The following is a 22,260-nucleotide window of genomic DNA, read 5'->3' as shown; positions in this document are numbered from 1 at the left end:
TTCTAACTAGCAGACATCCTAAAAATATTTTCTAAGTGGAAACAGAGCTGGGAGAAAAGAAAATGGTAGGTACTGTTCTTCCTTTAATTCCGCTAAAAATTTTCTTTAATCAAATCCACACCACCAATTAGCCAACACCTGTGTTTGTATTGGAAACTCAATGATATCTGTTTTAGCTATAACTATTGGATTCCTTCACATAAATTTTCTCTTCCAATTAGCCAAATTCATTAGCTCATCTAAAAGACAAGAAAAGTCCACATACCCACAGAAAGCTTTCCCAGCCCGAGAAGCTAAACAGAAAACAAGAAAAAAAATTAAAGTTACTGGCCTTCACCATAGTTTCTCATACTGCTTTTATCTCATTATAAGAGTCCATTATCCAAGAAAGAACAGTAATACAAATTAGCAATGAATGGTAGTGAGTTTACTTTGTAAACCAAAGACATGAAGTTTTTAAAATATATATATATAAACTGTTAAATGTCTCTAAATCACTGCTAGAAGACTATCCTTAAATATAATATTTATGATAATATGGGTGGGTCCAGTTGGGGTGCAGGTTCTTGGCTTTGGAAACAAAGAACTGAGCCAGACATGCAGAAGTAACAGGCTGAGCATAGATTTAGTGAAAGAACATTCTATAAAGTGGAGCTAATTGGTCTGGAAGGAGTGGCTCAAGGCCTGGATGTCTGGGCCACTCTTACATGCTGAGCTGTGCTTCATCCCTTTTCTGTGGACATGATTGAAAACTTTACCTTCTTTGTTTCCATTGGTTACTTTATTTCCACCCAATTAGAATACAGATCTTGTGGTGGGAGTTGCTAGGGTAATAAGCCCTCCTTGGTGGGATTTGCCATAGTAATGGAACTTACCATAAACAGAGACATGATGACCTATCTCCCTGTCTTGTACTCTGTCTGGCATTTTTCTTGTACCCTGCCTCCGCCATCTTGATGTCCCTCAACTCTTACCTTACTTACAGAGGGTTTTCCCATACTCTTGAAATATAAACCCATTTCTAACTAAAGGGTATGTCTTGTGAGCACCACTGTGCCTTTCATCAGCCTTTTTTATCTGTTAAATATAGATATTTGAGTGACATTGTGACGTATACTATAATATGTGGAAAATGGAAACAGTAGGGAAAAGACATTTGGGCCCATCACCTTGAAAAGAATCAACCAGTCTAAGTTATTCAGAGAGGCATATGTAGTAAATATTTCCTTTAAACCCCTAAACCAGAGTGCAAAATTTATAGAAAAATCTCTGATTAAATCAGTGGATTTTGTGTGTGTGTGTGTGTGTGTGTGTGTGTGTGTTTGGTGTTTAAATATCTAGCAAGTATTTATTTGAATGCTGAGTACTGCACTAGACATGTCATATCAGAAAATATATATAGCCAGCCCCATTTCCAGACAGTTTATAAACTAGTCTGAGAAACAGGAAATATACACATGAAACACTTCTTAAGTATGGCAGAATTTATTAAGGGATAACGCAGTAACCTAAAAACAGAAAGCCACATTCATCTCTAGATATAAATACTATGATGATGTGAAGAGTACATTTTAAACTGATCTTAATTCTACAGTAACACTGAATGGAAGGTAATATATCCCACTTTTATAGTTGGGAGAATGTAGTATTCTGGAAAACTCCATCACTTTCTTATCACAGGCAATGTCACATAAAAGTTAATGCTCTGGAGTCAAGTTGCCTGGGTTCAGATCCCAGCTCTACCACTGCTTAAAGGACTTTGAGCAAATAAGGTAACCTCTCTGTGCCTCATTTGTTCATCTGCGAAATGGAGATAATAATACTGCCTGCCTCAGAGGGTTGTCATGAAGTTCAGTGAGGTAATCCTCACACGACACTTAATACCATGTCTAGTACAGAGTAAATACTGTAAAATGTTTGTGTATTTTTTGGATGGTGTTAGGTGAGACCCAGATCTCCCGAACCACAACCCAGTAAAAAATCTTTCAGGGATAATGAGTAAGATCCATCACTGTCTTAGCATCTCTTCAACTCAGCCAGTCTCCCCAGGGTCCTACAACGTATTAGGCACATAACATCAGATCACATCATCTTGGTTAAGAATCTAACACCTGCTTGCCTCACAAGCACAAGGCCCTGGGTTCAATCCCCAGCACCACACACACACACACACACACACAAAATGTAACACCCACTTATATAAGTGAATAAGTCCAGACTATTTGAAAATAAGTGATTGTACACAAAGAAATATTTTCCACTTACTGCTCTAAAATCCTTGTATTTTCCCAGAAATGAACACACTCAGTATTTCAGCACCATTTTTTACTTGAAAAAATTTTCCTCTTTTTTTTTCTTCATTTCCTATAATCCCTTTCTTGAAAGAGCACAAATTAAAATTAAGATAGGTAGATGTCTGAAAATCTACTTTGCACTGCCAATAGCATATGCTATTTTGATTCAATGAATCCACACTATTTAAAAATAAAATATAATGTCTGTGAGAATTTCTAAAAAGACCCCTGTGGAAGTCCTACACACCGAAATCCATTTGGTAATAGCATTTAAAAGCTCGTGGATCCCCTAGGAGCCAGGGAACCTTTACCTCAAATATCCTTTTGAACAGAGAAGAGTAACAGATGTGAAATGAGGAAGGAGAACAATATCTGCTCTGTGAGTGGGCCAGCAGATGATGCATGGCAATACCCTACTTCGCTTGTTTCATTCAAGGGGAGCAATTTCAATAATGAAAGGTTTCTTTAGCCCATCTTTTCAACAATTTATATATTTAGAATCTGATCCATGTGTCTCTGCTTTTTCAGGTTCACAGCCCCACTTCATATCTCTGCCGACCTGATGGAACCACCACAGCCTGCTTTCCTCCTGTTTTTACGAAGGTCTGACATCTGGAAGACTCATTCTCTGTGTTTGCTTTGGTCCTTAAATTTCATTCACATGTGGCTTCGCGTAGCAGTCTTTAAAAATTAAAATGAACAGATTAAGAGGCTGATTGTCATGGTTACCTTTGGGGTGAAATTGTTGCACAACTGTGATGTGACTCTCATCTTGTGAGAGGTCTAAGAGGCGTGGGTGTGAGCAGGGACTTGATAGGGCTTAAGATCTAGAGGGAAAGCCAAGACAGGTGGGAAAATAAAGACACAATGGGATGCTCAAAAGTTCTTTGGTTTCCCAAGGAAATTGCAGGAGAGATCTAGAAGGCTTTATAGAAATTTTAAAAATAATTTGCTCCATGTCAGTGATTTGATTTGACAGGTTGAATGATGTCCATTTCATTAGATGACTACTCAAGTCAGAAATTGTTCCATCTCTTTACTTTTCTTCTCCTCCTTCTCCTCCTCCTTCTTTGTGTGTGTGTGTGTGTGTGTGTGTACGTGTGTACACCAGGGATTTTGAAGCAAGGGGTGCTTAGCCACTGAGCCACATCCTCAGCCCTTTTAATTTTTATTTGGAGACAGGGCCTGACTAAGTTGCTGAGGCTGGCCTTGAACTTCAATCCTCCTGCCTTAGCCTCTGAGCTGCTGGGATTACAGGCATGTGCTACCACACCTGGCTTCCTCCTCCTCCTCCTCTTCCTCCTCCTCTTCCTTTTCCTCTTCCTCCTCCTTGAGAAAAATTTAAAAATTTTATTGAAAGATGTTTTAAAAGACCAAATAAATGAAGAGATAACACGTTTCTTAGGAACTGAAAGTCTATGAAGAAGTCATTACTCCCTGGCTAATCTATATTTAATGCAAATCTTGCTAAAATTTCAACAGGTTCTTTGTTTCTGTTTATTTGTTTGATACAGAATTTGGCAATCTTATTCTAAAAGTTGTAAAGAAGAAAAAAATAGTTAGGCAACTCCTGGAAAAGAAAAATAGTGTGGTGTTACAGAAGGGATGGGATTTGTCTGAAGAAATGTCAAGATTGTCTAAAGATAGGATAATTATAATATAGGTATATAGGCTGAGCATCCCTATCCTAAATGCTCCAAAATCCACAACTTTTTGGATTTTGTAAAACTATTGTATTGACTTTACCTTCAGGTTATGCGTATAAGGTATTTATGAAAAATAAATAAAATTTGTTTGGCTTGTTCCCATCCCCATGATATCATGATATATATGCAGATTTTCCTTAATCAGAAAAAAATCTAAAATCTGAAACACTCATGGTCTTAAGTAATTTGGATAAAGGATATTCAACCTATAGTATGGCCCTGATACAGGGATGAAAAAATTGATGAGTAATCAGAGTGGAAACCCAAAAGGTACTTCAGTACCTACAGAAACTTGCTAATTGCTGAAGGAAGAATGAATTCTTCACAAGTGAAAAAAAAAAGGTTAGATTGGATTCCTACATCACACTTTCTGAGGAAATAACTTCCAAGTGACCTAAGGACAAACATGAAAGCAAATCTATAAGATTTCTGTAAGGCAGTAACAGAAAGCACCTGTATTTGTCTTCATGAAGGGAACGATTTGTTTCTAAGCCAGATAGAAGTCAGGCTTTGTTAAAGGTCTGTTCATAAGCAACTGTAGTGGTTCCAGTGAGACATGGGCAACCAAGGATAACAGTTGACAACAGCTTTGAACCTCCCCTCTGAGACAGGCTCTCAAAAACAAAAGGCATGCAAAACCCTACCAAAACTGTAACAGCCAGTGCAGTTTTACTTTGATGCTTAGAACAGGAAGCATTTACAGAAGAGGAGTAGATTCTGCATTAAGTATGTAGTATGTCATTTTGGAATCATCCCCAGCAAGTGTGTCACCACCTACATTGGTAACCAAGGCACTGCTGGTTTCAGGACACCAGGGCCCAACACACCTCTTGGCTTAAAAAAAAAAAAAGTCTCGAACTATGGGGGTCACTAGAGGCACAGCACACACTTCAATGGGCAGCCCTAGCCTCCCATGTTCTGGGCCTGGAGCGTGGTACACCTGTTTTCTGCAGGGATGCTTCACCCACATTTGCCGCTGCTTTTCTCTTTTGTCCTTTGGGAAAATTCTCTCTATTTTGCAGCATCCTTTTTGGGCCTTGGCTCTGGTTTTAGAGGGACTGATTTAGAAAATCATCCTGCTGATCCCCTCCATGACTCAAACTAACCTTGGCTTGGCCACCCTTCCCACCTTCTTTGACCATTCTCTTGACACGATGGTGAGAGTAGATGGTAGGTGAACATTGCCAGTCTAAGAGGAGCCTCCATCTATATCTTCACCTTCCTTTGGAAAAGATTGACAGGTGTCACAGCTTGGCAGAGGCAGAGATGGTGCTCCTGCCTGCCTGCCTGGTGGAGTTGGGGCTTGGCTCTGGCAACAGAGCTGGTATGGACTTTGAGCTGTGACTAGCACAGGCGTGCACATGCAGCCAGGAGGTAGCTACTCCTACGGGGCTTTTCTTCCCTTAGACCCCTCCAAGGAGTCACAATGTCAGGTGAACCTGATGTATGACAACAGATGCCCTTATATGGGTCCCTTGGGGTTCCCAGATCCTGCACTCAATGGATGATCTAGATTATCCGTGCAACCACTGATGGTTGAATCTCGGTCTTTTGAGGGCTTCTCCTTATGGTCCTTAAAGTTCTCCTAATGGTTTACTGTGTTTAGCTATGGCTTTTGCCAAGATAAAAAAAAAAAAAAAGTTTACACTAGGTGGAGCCAGTTTGTTATCCTAGAATAACTATGGAGTTTTGACTGCTTTGGTTCCTTGGCATCTGCCCATTTCTTACATCTCTGAGCTTCCAACACTTAAAAAAAACATATATAAACTTAGGAATAAATCAGTCTCCTTTGGTTCTTGAGGTTTAAATAGTCATGCCTGAAAGCTCAAGCATGAAAAGTATTTGGATGCCATTTGTAATCTCCATGAATGGTTTCTTGGACAAGACTGGAAACATTTAATAGGTCACCCCGTAGGAGCTGGACCCCATGAGAGACACCATGCTGTGAACCACTAAATTAGCTCTTCAGTGGACCCAATTACAAAGTAAAACATTAATCTAAAACTAGAGATTTTCTACATTTAAAAATAAGAATGGAGAAGGAATACAATCAATAGTTGATAACCTTAAAATTTTCACTAAAAAAAAAAAGACATGCCTGTTAATTACCAAAATTCTTATCAAACATCAAATCAGATTTCCCATTACTTTTGTAATTCATCAACCAACATCATGGACTTTTAGAACTCATAGTGTTTTTGCACACTCATATAGGCCAATTGCCATAGTATTTGTTTTCCCATTTGCTATATGGTTCGCCATGATCTCTTGTTCCCTCAGACAGTTTTTATTTATTCATTTATCTGGTACTGAGGATTAAATACTGAGGTGGATTACTGCTAAGCAATATCCCCAGCATTTTTTATTATTATTTTTTTAAGACAAGGTCTCGCTAAATTGCTTAGGGCCTTGCTAAATTGCTAGGGCTGTCCTCAAACTTGCAATCCACCTGCCTCAGCCTCCTGAGTCACTGGGATTACAGGTGTGCACCACCACACCCAGTTCCTAAACAGTTTTAAAAACAAAACACAAAATACCACCACCAAAATGTCCACATACTTCTCAGTGTGAATTGGTTTGCTTTTGTTTATATAGAGATAAGTTATTTCACCATGTTTTAATTAGGAGTTCTATATGCTCTGTATTAGATCCAGTACTCTAGTCAAAAGTTTAAATCACCAGAAAGTTTAAATAGGTCCCATTGTTGTTAATCCTGGAAGAAGAAGATGGAGAAAGAACACGTGGAAGGGAACTAGTAACATCTTGATATTTAATAACAAGTACAGAAATTTACCTCTTTGTATCTATAAAGTCAAATTAATTTCTAATCAGTTGGATTGTAAAAATTGATTGGTGTAGAGTTGCAGAGGGATGAGGAGCAATAAGGGCTTTGGCCCAGAGGAGGAAATTAAGGTCAATAAGGAAGAAGAGCAGCATGTTTTATGAGTTTACACAGAATCTCAAAATGAGAAAATACCACAATACTTGGCTTAGTAAACCTAACTTAAGAACCTAGTCCTGCAGAAGATGAGGTATATAGGAGAGATCAGGGCATAGGAAAACAAATGTGTCTTTTTTTCTCATCTGGTTTTCTTAAGGAGCTATATTCATTCGGAGTGTGATTGTTTTAAGAAGTTTACCACTCTCAAATGTAGATAAAGAAAAATAACATCAAATTACCATAAACATAGGGCTGGGGATGTGGCTCCGTGGCAGAGTGCTTGCCTAGCGTGCATGAGGCCCTGGGTTTGATCGGTAGCACTGCAAATAAAATAGAAAGAAAATTATCACAAATATAAAATTACCATCCAATTCCACAAATACAAAAGGGTCTATGAAGTTTTTTAAACAGGTCAAAAAATGCTACAGGGCTTATGGTAAACTGTACTAATATTTTGTCATAGAGGTTACAAAAATCTAATTATCAATGGACTTAAAGGCATCCCTGGGTTAATGGTAATTATTTGATGATGCAAGTTCTGCAGGTTTGTTCTGCATTTTACCTGAATTTTGGAGTTTTTATTCTCTGTTTTAAAATTGCTTAAGAACACATTAAGGGGTAGGGTTGTGGCTCAGTGGCAAAGCACTTGCCTAGCATGTGTGAGGCTCTGGGTTCGATTCTCAGCACCACATACAAATAAATAAGAAATAAAGGTCTATCAACAACTAAAAAAACATCTTAAAAAAGAACACATTAAAGTCTAAGGACAGTATTTTTCTTGAATTTCAGGAACTGCAAAACACAGCAGCCTCAGAGGGCCAGGTGGTGGTCCTGGAGTGCAGGGTCCGTGGAGCGCCCCCTCTCCAGGTCCAGTGGTTCCGGCAGGGAAGTGAAATCCAAGACTCTCCAGATTTCAGAATTCTACAGAAAAGTAAGGAGAGAGAGACTCATTCTTCCAAGTCTGACCATTTTATTCTCTCTGGTTTAGGGAAAACCAACAAGGACTGAGTCATTCTATTGATTTCCATTTTTAAAGAGGGATGAGACCAAATAATCTACAATATGTGTGGTCCACTAAGTTAAAGCTGTGGCCCCACTGAAACTGATGAAAGATATGTATTCTTACTTTAGGAAGAATGCACACATATATTTGAATTCAAAATTGGGCAAATATGTAGGTTTATATGTACATAGCCCATCTATATTTTTTAGAACATTCTGATATTACTGGAATTTGAGTATTCTATTTTTGTAGAAATATACAGTGACCTGCTATCCCTTTAACCCTCCTTTTTGTATTATGGAGATTGTCTATAACATTTCTGCAGATATGCCGTAGACAAGATAACAGGAAAAGAAAGCTAGGTTTTTTATTAAGGAACCCTATTGTAACATTCTGTTCTTATTTTATTTTATTTTTCTCATGCGGAAAACAGAACCTAGATCGACAGCTGAACCTGGTAAGCATTTGCTTTCTTGGAGGGTTAATATATCTTGTGGGTCTCAATAGATCTTTGTTTCTGTTTTAAAGCCATAAGCAGAACAATGTTTTTGCAGTTCCCTGGAAATGTGAGACCTCCTCAAAGACAATATCTTCTTTATCGGGGTTCTGTATGCTGCCTTTTACATCAACTTCTTTATTAGTAAAACATTAGGTGCCATTCAGACAAGGAGGTCAAGCTCAGTGACTTAGGGCTTTTATACTCAGAAAGAAAACCGAGCTAATGATTTTAAAAGACCTCCTAAAATTCCATTAGAAAAGAGCAATCTCCCACATCCTTCTACTGCCCAAAACCGGGGATCAACTAGACTGCAGCCAGGGATCAGCTAGACTGCAGCCTTAGAAGTGTGTCTTGAATAGGAGCCGCCCAGTGGACCTGCAGGCAGCTCTCATTTATGTACCCTGAGCCATACATAAACTTTTACTGTTCTACAAGCATCAAGAAAGTCATCTTGCCCTAGGCTCTCTCTCAATGACCTCATTGGATCTCATCAGAGTGCTATGTGGTCCAGAAGCCTTGGGGCCAGCTGCTCCCCAGCCTCCCTCCTCTTGCATTTTTATGACCCCTCAGGGACTAAAAGATGTTTGTCCAGGTATTTCCTAGTGCATCCTCCTCTAGACTCTATTCTTTTGTATTTTTCCCGTCAGCAAAGCACAGTTTCACTCATTTTTTTTTTTAACAAAGGGCAGAAAAGCAAGTCATTTCCGTTTCTGCCCTGGGTGCTTCTGCTCCTATGTGGAACAGAATTCGCCATGTGTGCCTTGGACACCATGACCTTGCCCTGACCCTTCTTTGGGAGCCTGAGGTTTTCTGTGGGCTACTGCAGGTCAGGTTGCTGTGGTCAGCCCCTGACCTCTCACATCTGAGTATGGGGTCTTTAAAAGCAGAGCATGTTCCTATTAGGGACCAGGTTTAAAGGATGCTTCTCCACATTTTTTTTTAAAACAACTGGAATTGATCTGCTGCCTTCTGAGTTACAACTAGAGCATGTCACCCCACTCAGTGTGTCAGTTGCCACATCAAATGCTATAGTCATTTTCCAGACTGGAAATATACCACTTTCTATTTTTTCTGTGATATGTCTTTGTATAAAACTGAATAATGCTAGTTCCCGTATGCATGGAACTTCTGAGACCAAACTTACTGCATGAGCTAACATGGAAATCCTATAGAGAGTTGGGGCACATCTTTTGTATTTACTGTTTCAAATAGCAGTAGGTAGATAGATGACAGGTAGGTAGACAGGAAAGTAGGAACCAGGTATTGCTTTTATTTATAAAAAATAGTTTATTATATATAACAGATAATTATGTCTTTTAATGCTTTATGCACATATAGGAACGAAACCTTGGGTCCCAAATTCTAGAACTATTGCTTCTAGGATGGATTAAGGCTGCTTTTTGTATTCTGAACAAATTTATGCAATTCTGTCTTCTTCACATTGTTGTTCACTCTCACCATCTAATAGGTGATGATTATTTTTTTAATGTCTCCAATAATCTACATTGGAAAATCAGTAGCTAACCAACATCTGAAAATGCAAAACATTGTATATAAACTGCACAGTTTAGTTTGGCATATGTGCATTCTTGAACATCAAAACCCTGAGAGTACACTAAGGAGGAATCAGTTTGGATTTGGAAATGTCTACTACCTTCTACCCACATCCCTCACCCCTAATCTTATAAACACCCCCTTCTGCTTCAGTTATGATTTTCTCTTTTGTTTCTAAAATATTGATCATAAATTATTTAATAAAATCAGTCCTAAGCAGCCTCCTGAAATCACCAGGCCTCTATAACTTACTGAAATGCCTTTTCCTTTAATATGGCAAAATCATGAAGAAAAGTACAAGATATGGAGGATCTTTCTTTTAAACCCCACATCCTCACAGGGCATGACACTTGGCTGTATTTTTTTTATTTTTATTTTTTTCTTTAGTTATATCTGAAAGCATTTAAGAAAACAGACTCCTCCATAACAACCACTATAATAGAATTTGCTAAAAGCAAATATTTCAAGAAAATTTGTCAATACAAGAAAAAAAAAGAAGATAGTTGGGAGCTATCAAAAACAAAACAAACCGAACACAACACATTTTCCCTGACCCGTGGTAATTTCTCCACAATTGTCTTCACCCTGACAGTCCTAGAATGGCTCCCTTCTCTTTCACAGCAAAGAATTAATATGCCCTGCTTCAGAAAGTCTCCAGTGAGCATGTAGTGTTAAACAGAATTCATGGTCACGTTTTTTTTAAACAACAACAAATAAATTAAACACAAGAATGACTTCTCCTATGACTGCTTATGTGAGTTGATAGGAGTAAGAACTTTAGCACAAGGAAAAATTAAAGCATATTTGTGGTTAAACAAAGTTTTGGCACATCTAACAAAACTAAGAATGATTCTCTTACTAATTGCCAAATGTTTTCCTGACATTGACCTTGAAGTTTCTATGTCAAGAGGAAAACACACACACACACACACACACACACACACACACACACACACGAACAGACTGTTTACTTTCCTTAAATGACCTGATTGATTATTTTGTCTAATGGACCACTGATGTATTCCACCATATAGTGTGGATGTAGGAACTGGTCTGATAGCTGCTTTTTTTAGCCACTGTTGAGTGGAAAGGAGAAAAACAGACATGACTACAATACATCTGAGGCAAGAGATAAATTTTATAGGACTAGGTCTGTGATGTTTTCCAAATGCTAAAACATAAATAGCCTTTGAAATTCAGGAAACTATTTAAACATCAGATTTTATTACCCTCTCTTCCTCCTCTGACACAGCCTCTCTTTCCTGCTCTCTCTTCTCGCTCCCCCACCTTCTTCCTTCCCTCCCTCTTTTCTTCTCTTACTCCATGTCACTCCCTCATTCTTTTTATCTTCTTTTTTCTTCTTCTTTTCACTCTCTTTCCTTATTCATGGGCAAGATGATTTTAAAGCTCTAAAAATAAAACTGAAATCCCCTCAAACCTAGATGTTGCCCCATTAGATATCTAGATAAAGAAGGAAATAGCAGATTCCTTCCCCGTGCATTTGTACAAGTGAAACAGGTTTTTCTTGTCACTACTGTGTTGTATCGTCTAATGTGTTTTACACTCCCCTCTCTGTCTAGACAGAAGTCAGCTTGCATCACGGGTCCTTTCAGACTGTTTTGTGAATTAATAGCTAGTCAGCTTACTTAAGACCAACATCCGTTGTCATATTACCTGCCCTGGCCTTCTTCTTTGACATTGTGACTTCACACTGATTGAATCCTTCAAAGACTGGTCTGGGGGTGAGGGGAAAGGAGAATCATTTGACAGATGTTAATACTCAGGCTCTTACTCAGCCGTCTGGAAAGAGCCACAAACCGTATTGAATTACTTTTGTAGCATTGTCTGATGGCATGCAAAATTAAAACCACAAAAGAAGTGTCTTACTGGTTGGAGAATTATCAAAGGATGGTACCTCCTACTTTCAGCATGAATCTCCGACTCATCCTCTATCTTATATAATGGAGTTTGTGTTTTGATTCTGTGACTCAGACTGTGACATAAATTATACTTAATTAAACGCACTAAGGCACTGAGTGGTAGGAAGGCAGTGGTGGAGTGTTTTCTGAGATCTCAGCAGATTGTGCACAGTTTAAAACTTAATGCAAGTTCTAGGTGAGGATAGTAGGTTGGACAAGAGCATACAGAACAAACATCGGCCATCTAAAACCTGTGATTCACAAACTGTGTGATGAGGTACCTGGTATACCTCTCCATACTATAGGGATGCTTAGGTATATTTGAAATGTTTGATGCAAACATGTCAAATCTGACATCTGACAGGACACAATGACTGGCCTAAAATAGTACAAAATTTTAACTTTGGATCGCTATACATTCTTTTCTATGACATCTGTCTTTATGAAACTGAGTTTTTGATGAGTGTATGATGTGCAGGTAACACACGAAAATCTACGTTAAACTATGAAATGAGGCCAGCTGTGTCCTCAGAAGAGGTACTCTACCAACAAATGTGCTTATCTATTTTGTTATTTCGTGGTTTTTTTTAAAAAAAATGATTTCTTAATTGTGGTTATTTAAGAACAAAATAATAATTTGTTTCTTTAGATGCATGTTTATTTTTTCAAACAGTACTTAACTTGTTCAGACATAAATACTTATTAAATTCTTTGGAAATAACTACCTAATAAATGGAACACTTAGGTATGTCTGATGGCTTTAAAAAGCAACATAAAAAAAACTTTGGAGCTATTAAGGATCCCATGATCCATGAAAGTTTGGTTTAGTCTCTGGGAGGAGGGAGGAAGACTCAAGGCCTACCCCACTTCCAGCCCTCTTCCTGTACTCACCCTCTGGAACACTGGCCTGTGAACTTTGTCTCGCTTGGCAGAGACCAAAGCACTCTTCTCTGGACATTCTGAACATCTCAAGAGAGAGAAGGAAAAAAAAACACAGATAATGATTTGGAAGATTGTCCTGCAAAGATGCCATCTAGATTATGCTACGGGAAAGCCAAGGTTGACAAGTTCCTCTGGTACAGTCAGAGCTTCTAATCAACTCATAATCACGAAAAAAAAATCCTAGACGTGGATCATAGAAAAGGAAACAAGTAACTCCCCTGAAAGCAACTTGGGAAAAACAGCCTTACAAACACAGAAGAAAATGTAAAACAAAAACAAATCTCCCCTCAGATGGATAAGAAAATCATCAACCCAAGATATAAAAGTGAAAAGGTTTTAAAAAAAAAATGTGAGGGATGAAAAAAAATTGGTCTCAGAGATGTAAGTTGAGGACATGTCCCATAAAGTAGAGCAAAACAATAAAAAGGGAGCTAAGAGAAAACAGGTCAGAAAGAGGAGTCAGAGAATCATGGGGTTCCAGGGGGAGAGAAGAAAGAAGGGGAGGAAAGGGATTGTCAAGGAAATAATTTTTTCAAAATTTCCCAAACTGAAACCTACCAGTTTTCAGATTGGAGGAAAATAAAAACCCACCAAGTATTCGGTGTATAGAACAAACTCAGAGCTGGCACATCATCATGAAATGTATGATATCCAGGACAAGGAGATCATTCTGCAAGTGCCCAGGGAGAAAACATCAGGTTACATTCAAACTGTTAAGATCAGAAAGGGTTAATTAAGCCTTCTTGGTAGCCACACTAGACACAAAGAAACAATGAAGCAAGACCTGCAGAACTCAAAAATAAAATTTTACCTCCAACTTAGATTTCTTCCCACCACCAAACCTTTTAGTTCTATGGGAAGATCTAGTAAAACTAGTTTCAGACTTGCAAGGTCTCAAGAAGTTTCCTCCACAATCCTTTATGGAGGATGTGCTCTATCATGGCAAGAATTAACCCAGAAAAAGCAAGATGTTGATACGGGGACTAATAATCAGGAGATCAAAAGGAATTCCCAGAAGGGTCACAATCCAGGCATCAGGAATGAAGGGCAAGTCCTGATTGGTACAGTGTGACCCCAGAGACAAACATAAGAGGCTTTCATCTCCAAGAGGTTCCTTGCCACACCCCAGCCTCTTTTACTCTGATGACAGAATGGCTGGGTTATAAACCAGACTGAATTGTCCCTACTTGACTGACTTGCTTTTTTCCCCATGCACTGCCCCCTGGACCAGTGGAAAACCCTCATTTCACCCCACAGAAGTGATCTGCTTTGACCCAGTCTCAAGATCTGGAATTTAGTTGATTATTTTTGAGTTTAGAAACAAAAAAACAGCAATGTCCACTCCACCACTGATTCCTACCAGCTGTTCAGTTTCCATCCATGCCAAGCCCCACCAGGCTGGCCTCCTGTCATGAACCCGGTATTTCTCAGGACCCACTGATCACCTTGCTCACTGAGTACCCCGTGGGGTTCTGTAACTTTCAAGGAACTTGAAGCTAGTTTATATCTTTTTTCTAACAATGGTAAGATTGCCCTCTTGTTACACAGATATATGCTTGTAACCCAAGTTTTTAAAGTTAAAGGATTTTTAAGGATATAGACCAAGGTGGTAAACATATTAAAGAAAATTAAAGGCATTTTTATCTCAAAAGAAGGAAGGTTAAATTGGCGAGGACATGCAAGGCATTTCTAAAGCATTAGTAATATTTGATTTCTTAGATTTGATAAAAACAGGGTTCATTTCTTTATTATTCCTTAAACCATACATTTTTAAATAACCTTCTACCTATATGATACAATGCACAATTTTTAAAGATCTTTAGGAAATATTAATGCAGGCATTTCATTTACTCATGCTGAATTTCATCTTGTTGATTTTAGCCCAGAGTTCTTTTATCAGTTGTGTTTGCCAAACCATGTGGTTTGAAAAGTAGAAGCTGGATGTCTTGTTAGTTATTCTGGACACAAAAGAAGAAAAAAAGGCTGTGAAGGAAGATATGTATGAAAATGTCCCCTCAAAACCCAAGGGACCTAGTAATCTTATCCTTGCTGCCTGGTCGTCATTTTATGAGTTTCCGGAAAAAAAAAAAATGGTTTTTGTTTGTATTTAATCAAGTGTTAAGTACATTCTACATTCGGGAACTTGAATGAAATTCAGGATTGCCTTATGGGAGATACTACCATAATTAAGTAATTTTTAGGTAACTGTAAAAAGCAGAATTTATTACCAATAAAAATAGTTTCTGACTTAGTAATTTATTATATGTCATCAAGTCAAAACCTCAGGAATTTAAGCTTAGGAAAATTGGATTAAAATAAATCATAATTAAAGTTGTTAATAACTTTAAATTTTTTCATTTTTGCGGGAGACAACTTTTTAGTACAGATAAGTAAGTCTCTAACTCCCTTTATTTGACAGAAGCATTCATTTCCTGATTTCTACTCCCAACCCAAATTTATTTTACAGATGTCTTAAAGGTCTTTGTTCAAGTAAGATGCTACCAGATGAAAATTCAATAGTACAAACTGGTTCATCTCATTTCCCCACGGCTTTCTTTATTTTTATAATGTCAGAACCACACAAGCTGTGATGCATCTTTCAACAAAACACAAGCCATTGTCACAGTTGGATGCTGCTTTTTTTAAGAGACGAAAAACTGAACAATCTTTGGGACATTTAATTAAAATTTTAACTAGTAACATGACATAGCAATGCATGAATGACTAAAATAATATCCCAAAACTTATTTTTTTTTTCTTTTTTGAAATAACGTGAACTATGTAGGTAATTTCTACCCCCATCCCCCCGCCCCAGTACTAGAGATCAAACCCAGAGTCTCAGGCTCACTGGGCAGGTACTCCACCACTGAGCTACATTCCAAGTTTTTTGTTTTGTTTTGTTTGTTTCTTTAAATCTGTAACTTTTCTAAATGCTCAGTTGGCTATCAACTGAATACCTTATGTTACATATAGAAGTGATCCTGAAAAATCGTATGAAATGAATTTTGTCTAATCAAATTTGAAACACACAAAGGAAGACACAGAGCTTGTAGGAGCATCAGTCTCACTGAGAATTCCTTTAGAAAACAGATTTTTGTTAAGAAAGTATTTTTCCTTCAATCTAAATTTTAGTCATGCATTTATTCAAAAATGACTATGGATAGCCTGCTGTGGACTAAATATTGAGAATATATAGCCATTAACAAAACAAATGGCTTCTGTCCTCAGAGGTTATCTTCTAGTCCTGGGACCAGAAACTAACAAACTAATCACCATAAATTATTTAACTATAGTTTTGATAGATGTCACCAAGAAAAGTTTGCCATACTAAAATCTAACCAAGTCTAATCAAAACAGAGGATTCTCTGAGAGATGAATATTTTGGGTTTTGCTTTTTTGCTTGTTGGTTTGATACTGGGAAACAGACCCAGGGGTGCTTAAACAATGAGCTACATTCCCAGTCCTTTTAATTTTTTCTTTTGAGACAGGGTCCTACCAAGTTGCTGAGGGTGGCCTTAAACTTGCAATCCTCCTACACAGTCACTGGGATTATACCCAATTTGGAAAGTGATGTTTATGGGGAAATATAAGACTGAGTAGGAAATTGCTAACTACTCTAGCATAGGGGCTTAGGGACATAAAGGAATGTGGCTTCCCAGGGTGCTGCCTAAAAGCTCCAGCACTCAGAGCTCAGAAAGCATAGAGCCCAGAGACACAGAGCCAGTCAGCCTGGCAAAAAGCAGGACTTTGTACACCACAGGAAGGATTCTGAATTTATCCTGTAGTTCATGGAAGGATGGGGAAATGATAAAATTTCATTCTTAAAAATTTCATTCTTCAGAAGTGGCAATCTCAGGTTTTTTTTTTTTTTTAAGATAGCATAACTAAAAGAACCACAGAATCATAGAAAAGCATCAGAAGAAAGTATTTAAAATTCATCAAAATCAACACTCCAAGACTGCTCTGTGTCATCCCGACCCGATGAAACTTCATGCTGTTTTCAATTGGATGTGTCAAGGCACTGAATTATGTCTGTATTTTCAGTGAGCACACTCTTGGGCACTGAACAGGCAGTAGCTTTCCTAAATGTCTCCAGAAACCCTGCTCTTCCAGGTATAGAAAACCGAGGGTTGAAAGAAGACCTTTCCAGATACCCCAAGTCCTGGGAAGATAGTATAGGGACCTGTAATATGGCCTCCCACTCAGAAAATACCAAGGTGGGAAGGTTTACTGCTCCCAGCAGCACTACCAAGAGGGAACAATGTGGCTGTTATGGTTTAGGTATAAATTGTCCCCCCAAAACTCCTGTGTTAACACAGGAATATGCAGAGGTGAAATGATTGGATTGTGAGAGCTGTAATCTAATTGGTTCATCCTAGTTTGAGTGAAGTAACTGGGTGGTAACTGTGGGCAGATGGAGCATGGCTGGAGGAGGCACTGGGGTCTGCCCAGGAAGGGGTTTTCTTCCTGTGGTCCCTCCCCTGACCCCGCTCTGCTTCCTGGCCACCAGCAAGCAGCTGTTCTCCGCCATGATTTCTGCCTCATCTTGGGCCCAGAGCAATGGACTCAGTGGGCTATGAACTAAACCTCTGATTCCATAAGCCAGAATAAACTTTCCCTCCTCTAAATTGTTCTTGTCAGGTGTTTTGGTCACAGCAACTCAAAGCTAACACAGTGACATTCCACTGCTTGTGGCCCACTGCTCAGAGGACAGCCCCTGTGGGAGGGCGTTTTCTAAAGCCCCATAAGAGCAGACTGTTCATTTCTTCTTCTACCAGCAGGTCCACATTATAAGGTACTTTGGCTCAGCTTACATGCTAATCCAGTGTGTCTGATACCTTAGAGGACATATTGCCCATCCGTGATTTATTTGGATAATGAGGAGGGTAATTAGAATTTTCAGCATCAGGAAATTCCCAGTTTCCCTGACTTAAATCTTTCATTACCTTGCTCTGCATCAAGTTCCTTGTGTCCTTAACTAGGAAAAAATGTAGAACAATAAGAGAGGTTTTATGGTCTAGGGAAAAATAGCACACCTGTAGGAGACAGACAGCCTACCTTTAGCATTTGGGCTGTAACACTATTAGACATGACCTTGAGAGAATCACTTTGGACCAAACCTGAAGAATTGAGAGATTTGGGCTAGTCAGTCTCAATTCCCACAGAGCACTAATATCCAAAGTTTCCTTTACCCTTCTCTGGTTGAGTCCATGTTTAACTGACTCTTGTAACCATATGTATTCAATTTAAAAATTCCTAGTCTCTTGTACCTTTCCAGTTACATCTCACTTCCCAAATGATTAATCTTATGTGAAGCTCCAACTTGAATTATTTCCACACTTTCTATCTTCCTCTGCAATTGGTAAGCCAAGAACTGTGTACAGTATTGTCAAAAAACACAGGATTACCTCATGCTTTCTCTGTTATTCCAGTTTTCCTTCTATGCAGTGAATCAGATAATAATTGTGTTCTTAAAATGTATCAGGCTCTCAAGCCTGTGCCTAGAAACCCTTTTCATAATATGTCAAATAGGATTAAGTGGACAGTTTTTTTAATCAGGAACTGTACTAGTTATTATAGGGCATTTGTTGGGGGGTACCAAGGACTGAACTAAGGGGCACTTGACAACTGAGCCACATCACCAGCCCTGTTTTGTATTTCATTTAGAGACAGGATCTCACTGAATTGCTTAGTGCCCTGCTTTTGCCGAGGCTGGCTTTGAATTCACAATCCTCCTGCCTCAGTCTCCCGTGCCACTGGGATTATAGGCCCGCGCCACCATGCCTGGCTGGGGCATTGTTTTATAACAGCTGATCATGACCCATTACAGTGGACAGTAAACACCATTTGAAAACATAAATAAAATTAAAAAGTAGTAGAGTGCTACTAATATTTGGAGAAGTCCTTATGGCGTGTGTGCACGCACACGCGCGCGCGCACAAACACACACACACACCTTATACCTGTACATGGGTTGAACATAAAATGTATCTCCTTCTGTGAGTTCTAATAAAAAATGTATCAAATCCATTTTTTTAGGGCAAAGTCTTCTATACTTTCCTCAAGATAAAAATCATCTGGGAATCATGTTTTTAAAAAAAAATTCTTGGCCTCAACCCAGACCTGCTGAATCAGAATATCTAGGGGAGAGAAAAGGATGCAGAAATCAGTATATTTAACAAATGCAACAGCTGATTCTTATTGTCAAACAGATCTGGGAAACATCACTATGAATGAGTTGAGATTCAAAAGGTTAATAATAATAATCTAGACCTAATCTGATAAAGAGTTCCCCTTCAAAAAAAAGTACACAAACTTATTGAGGAGATAAAGCACCTTAGCCTTAAATTTAGACAAATTTAAATAATAGCTATCGCTACATCTTGGACTTACATCAAGGGCCAAATGTAAGATAGAAATAAATCTAGAGTAACACAGTATCCCTCCTATTCCATAGTGGTAAATCAATGTTTTTCTATCATCAAGTCTTTCTTCATCTTTCTAAATAAAATCACTGAATTAGAAATATTAAGATTAAGTGTAAAATACACTTCACAGTTTAGCAGAATCCATGGCAATTCCCCAAATCCTGCAGTACATCTGGAGATGAGGGACCTTTTGCACTGATGGAAATGCTAAGGTGTGAGGTGAGCATGCCCGAGGTTAGCATCTTCCCTGCCTATTCCACCAGAGCTGCCCGTTCTATGGGGTGTGGTGTTAATCTGAGCATTATGGAAAGACAGGATTTAATTTCTACAGAACCATATGTAACCTATGTTCAAAATATATATGTTTTCTTTTTGCTGTTACCAATACTACAGCAACTAGAAATAAGTGTCCTGCTAATATTAAACCAAATGGACTTAATTGACTTTGTTTTCCACTTAGATAAACACTGGGAAAGCCAGAAAATTGTAAAGAGTGTTGTGTATTAAGCTGGGGATATAGCTCAGTTAGTAGAATGCTTGCCTCGTATGCACAAGGCCCTGGGTTCAATCCCCAGAACCGAAAAAAAAAAAAAGACTGTTGTGAGTATAAGCTACATTTACACTGAGTATACAAAACATCTCTTAAAGGTCTATTTTGATCATAAAATTTAAAAATATACCTTCTGTTTCTTAGTGATGAGACATGAAAGGAACTATCAAAGCCAGCTGCCATCCGTATGAGTCAGGTGTGCTCTCAGTTGCTCTAAATAAACTACCTGCTGCAATGCAACCCAGTGTGAGCACATTTTATTATCCCAAAGCATGTTTCAGGTAATTGTGAACAAACGAGGGCTGAGTTCTTATGTTATCAGTATTTTTCACAATTGATAGCACCAAAAATCTTCAGTGATACCCTGATTTCAGTAAAAAAAAGAAAATCATTTTGTTTTCTTTGAAACAAAGTAACATCATTAAGAACTTAAAGTATATTTTAATTGAAATAAATGCCATGGATCTCTTTTGAGATTATTGGACCTTTTGTGCTTTCCATACGTAGAAACACAAATGAAAAAAAAAATTAAGGACAACCTGAAATCATCTAGCCTTTTATATGACTGGATAATTCTGTTGTCTATCTATAATAAGTTATAGTGTACAGATATTAGTGGAATTATATATGTTTAAGTTTCTACTTTAAATTAAAACTGAAGCCTCATGAAATTTATAACATAATTATTTAAAAAGTAGAGAATCCTATACCTGTTTGTTCCTTTTACCTTTTGTACCATGTATTTGCAACAAAATTTGTACCATATACTTGTCTTGTGTATTTAAAAATATAAAATATGCAATTTTTTAAAATGAGAGAGAGATCTTAATAAAAAGGAAAAGGAAGATGATTCAGGAAACTATGTTTGGTTTTGTCTATAGATTCAGTAGGAAGAGTTGCAAAGCTATTGAAAAGAATGGGAGAGAAGGAAGTAGAGATGATTCTAGGATATTTATAGTATATCTAATATTTTGTCCATTTTAAAAGATATCATATAGTCAACTAGATCTGTAATGCCTCCAGAAGTCAGAAATAAACACCAGAATTTTTTATTTTCCTCAACAATTTTTTAATTGCCTTAAAATAGTAATTCTATATTTCCGTCTTATATTTCAAGAAATGTTTGCAAACTAGCACTTTCTAACGAGCATTTCCACTTGCAACTGACTTAACTACCTTTTAAGACAGTACAGTTTTGTAGGAAAGAGAAGGAGGCCTAAAAAATATCCTTGTGGCATGTGGAGATTAAGGGTGTGGATATTAACTTTGGGAGTTGAAACAGATCTAGAGATTGTCTAATTCAAGTTGTTGCAGGAGGACATGCCTTACCCATAAAATTACAAAAACTTGAGTTATTATTTCATACCTGCTGCTGCCAAATATTAAGACAGTATCCTCAAAAATACTCAACAAGTAGATGGATGAATTCTGAAAAGTTAGAGAAGCTGTTCATAGAAGAAGTTTCCAGACTTTATCTCATACATTTTTCTCTCTTTTTATAATCCTTCATTAACAAGTTTCTCCATTCATTTAATCAAACTTCTTCCCTTTGCAATTATAGCCCATTTCTTGTTCCTCAAGAAATATAGAGACTATTTGAGCAATATCTTCCTTGTATTCATTTCTTTACATTTATGGTACCTATCACAATGTTTTATCTAAATTCTCTTTCTTTTTTTTTTTTTTCTTTGTACTGGGAATTGAAGCCAGGAGGGATTTACACTGAGTTATATCCCAGTCTTTTGAAAAGATTTTTTTATTTGGAACAGGGTCTTGCTAAGTTGTTGAAAATCTCGATAAATTACTGAGGCTGGCCTCAAATCTGTAATCCTCCTGCCTCAACTTATAGGCATGTTCACCTGGATAAATTAGCACTTAAATGGACGAATACTTAATATGTATTTCATTACTTTTTATTGTGATAATAAATATATAGTAGTAAATCTACCTTCTTAAAATTTTAACTGTACAGTACAGTGTTGTTAATTATGCACACGTGTTGTACAGAACTCTAGAACTTTTTCATTTTGCCCATCTGTAACTCTGTATCTGCTGAACAATCTCCCCTCACATACCCCCAGACCCTGTCCACCACTACTCAACTTTCTGCTGCTAAGGGTTTGACTACTTTAGATACTTTGTAAGTGGCATCTTGGTGTCTTTGTCCTCCTGTCATTGTTCTTTACCTTTAACTCGATCATTTCATTCCTTTACTTATTTAGCTTTTTATTTACTCATTTTTGTGTTCTATATTGGACCTAGTTTTTCACACCCCATTTAAACATCAAATTGAATAATATACTAAAAGAATAAGGTGTGTGTTTCCATGATTCTTACAAATTTAAACCAGTATTAATATATCTGAGAAAAAAATTAGCCTTGCCCTATACCACATGGTAAAATCTCTATAATCACTGTGATTCC

The 22,260-nt window shown here is 37.8% G+C and overlaps 1 protein-coding gene and 1 long non-coding RNA gene across 3 annotated transcripts in view; one reads left to right on the top strand and one right to left on the bottom strand.

Moving 5' to 3' along the window:
- The window catches only part of Palld (palladin, cytoskeletal associated protein), a 359,420-nt gene that overhangs the window by 145,789 nt on the left and 191,371 nt on the right, over positions 1-22,260 (top strand). For both annotated transcript variants that reach the window (XM_027927229.3, XM_027927228.3), the window contains exons 5-7: positions 2,823-2,897; positions 7,731-7,872; positions 8,378-8,401. In XM_027927229.3, the coding sequence (XP_027783030.2) occupies positions 2,823-2,897; positions 7,731-7,872; positions 8,378-8,401 (241 nt within the window). The remainder of the gene's footprint in view (positions 1-2,822; positions 2,898-7,730; positions 7,873-8,377; positions 8,402-22,260) is intronic.
- The window catches only part of LOC139705267 (uncharacterized), a 360,401-nt gene that overhangs the window by 198,812 nt on the left and 139,329 nt on the right, over positions 1-22,260 (bottom strand). Inside the window, exon 3 of the long non-coding RNA XR_011707173.1 lies at positions 7,181-7,261. This is a non-coding gene — a long non-coding RNA (uncharacterized lncRNA). The remainder of the gene's footprint in view (positions 1-7,180; positions 7,262-22,260) is intronic.

This window comes from Marmota flaviventris, chromosome 3, assembly GCF_047511675.1.
Source record: "Marmota flaviventris isolate mMarFla1 chromosome 3, mMarFla1.hap1, whole genome shotgun sequence".
NCBI lineage: Eukaryota > Metazoa > Chordata > Mammalia > Rodentia > Sciuridae > Marmota > Marmota flaviventris.
This window is presented reverse-complemented; position numbering and strand designations above follow the sequence as displayed.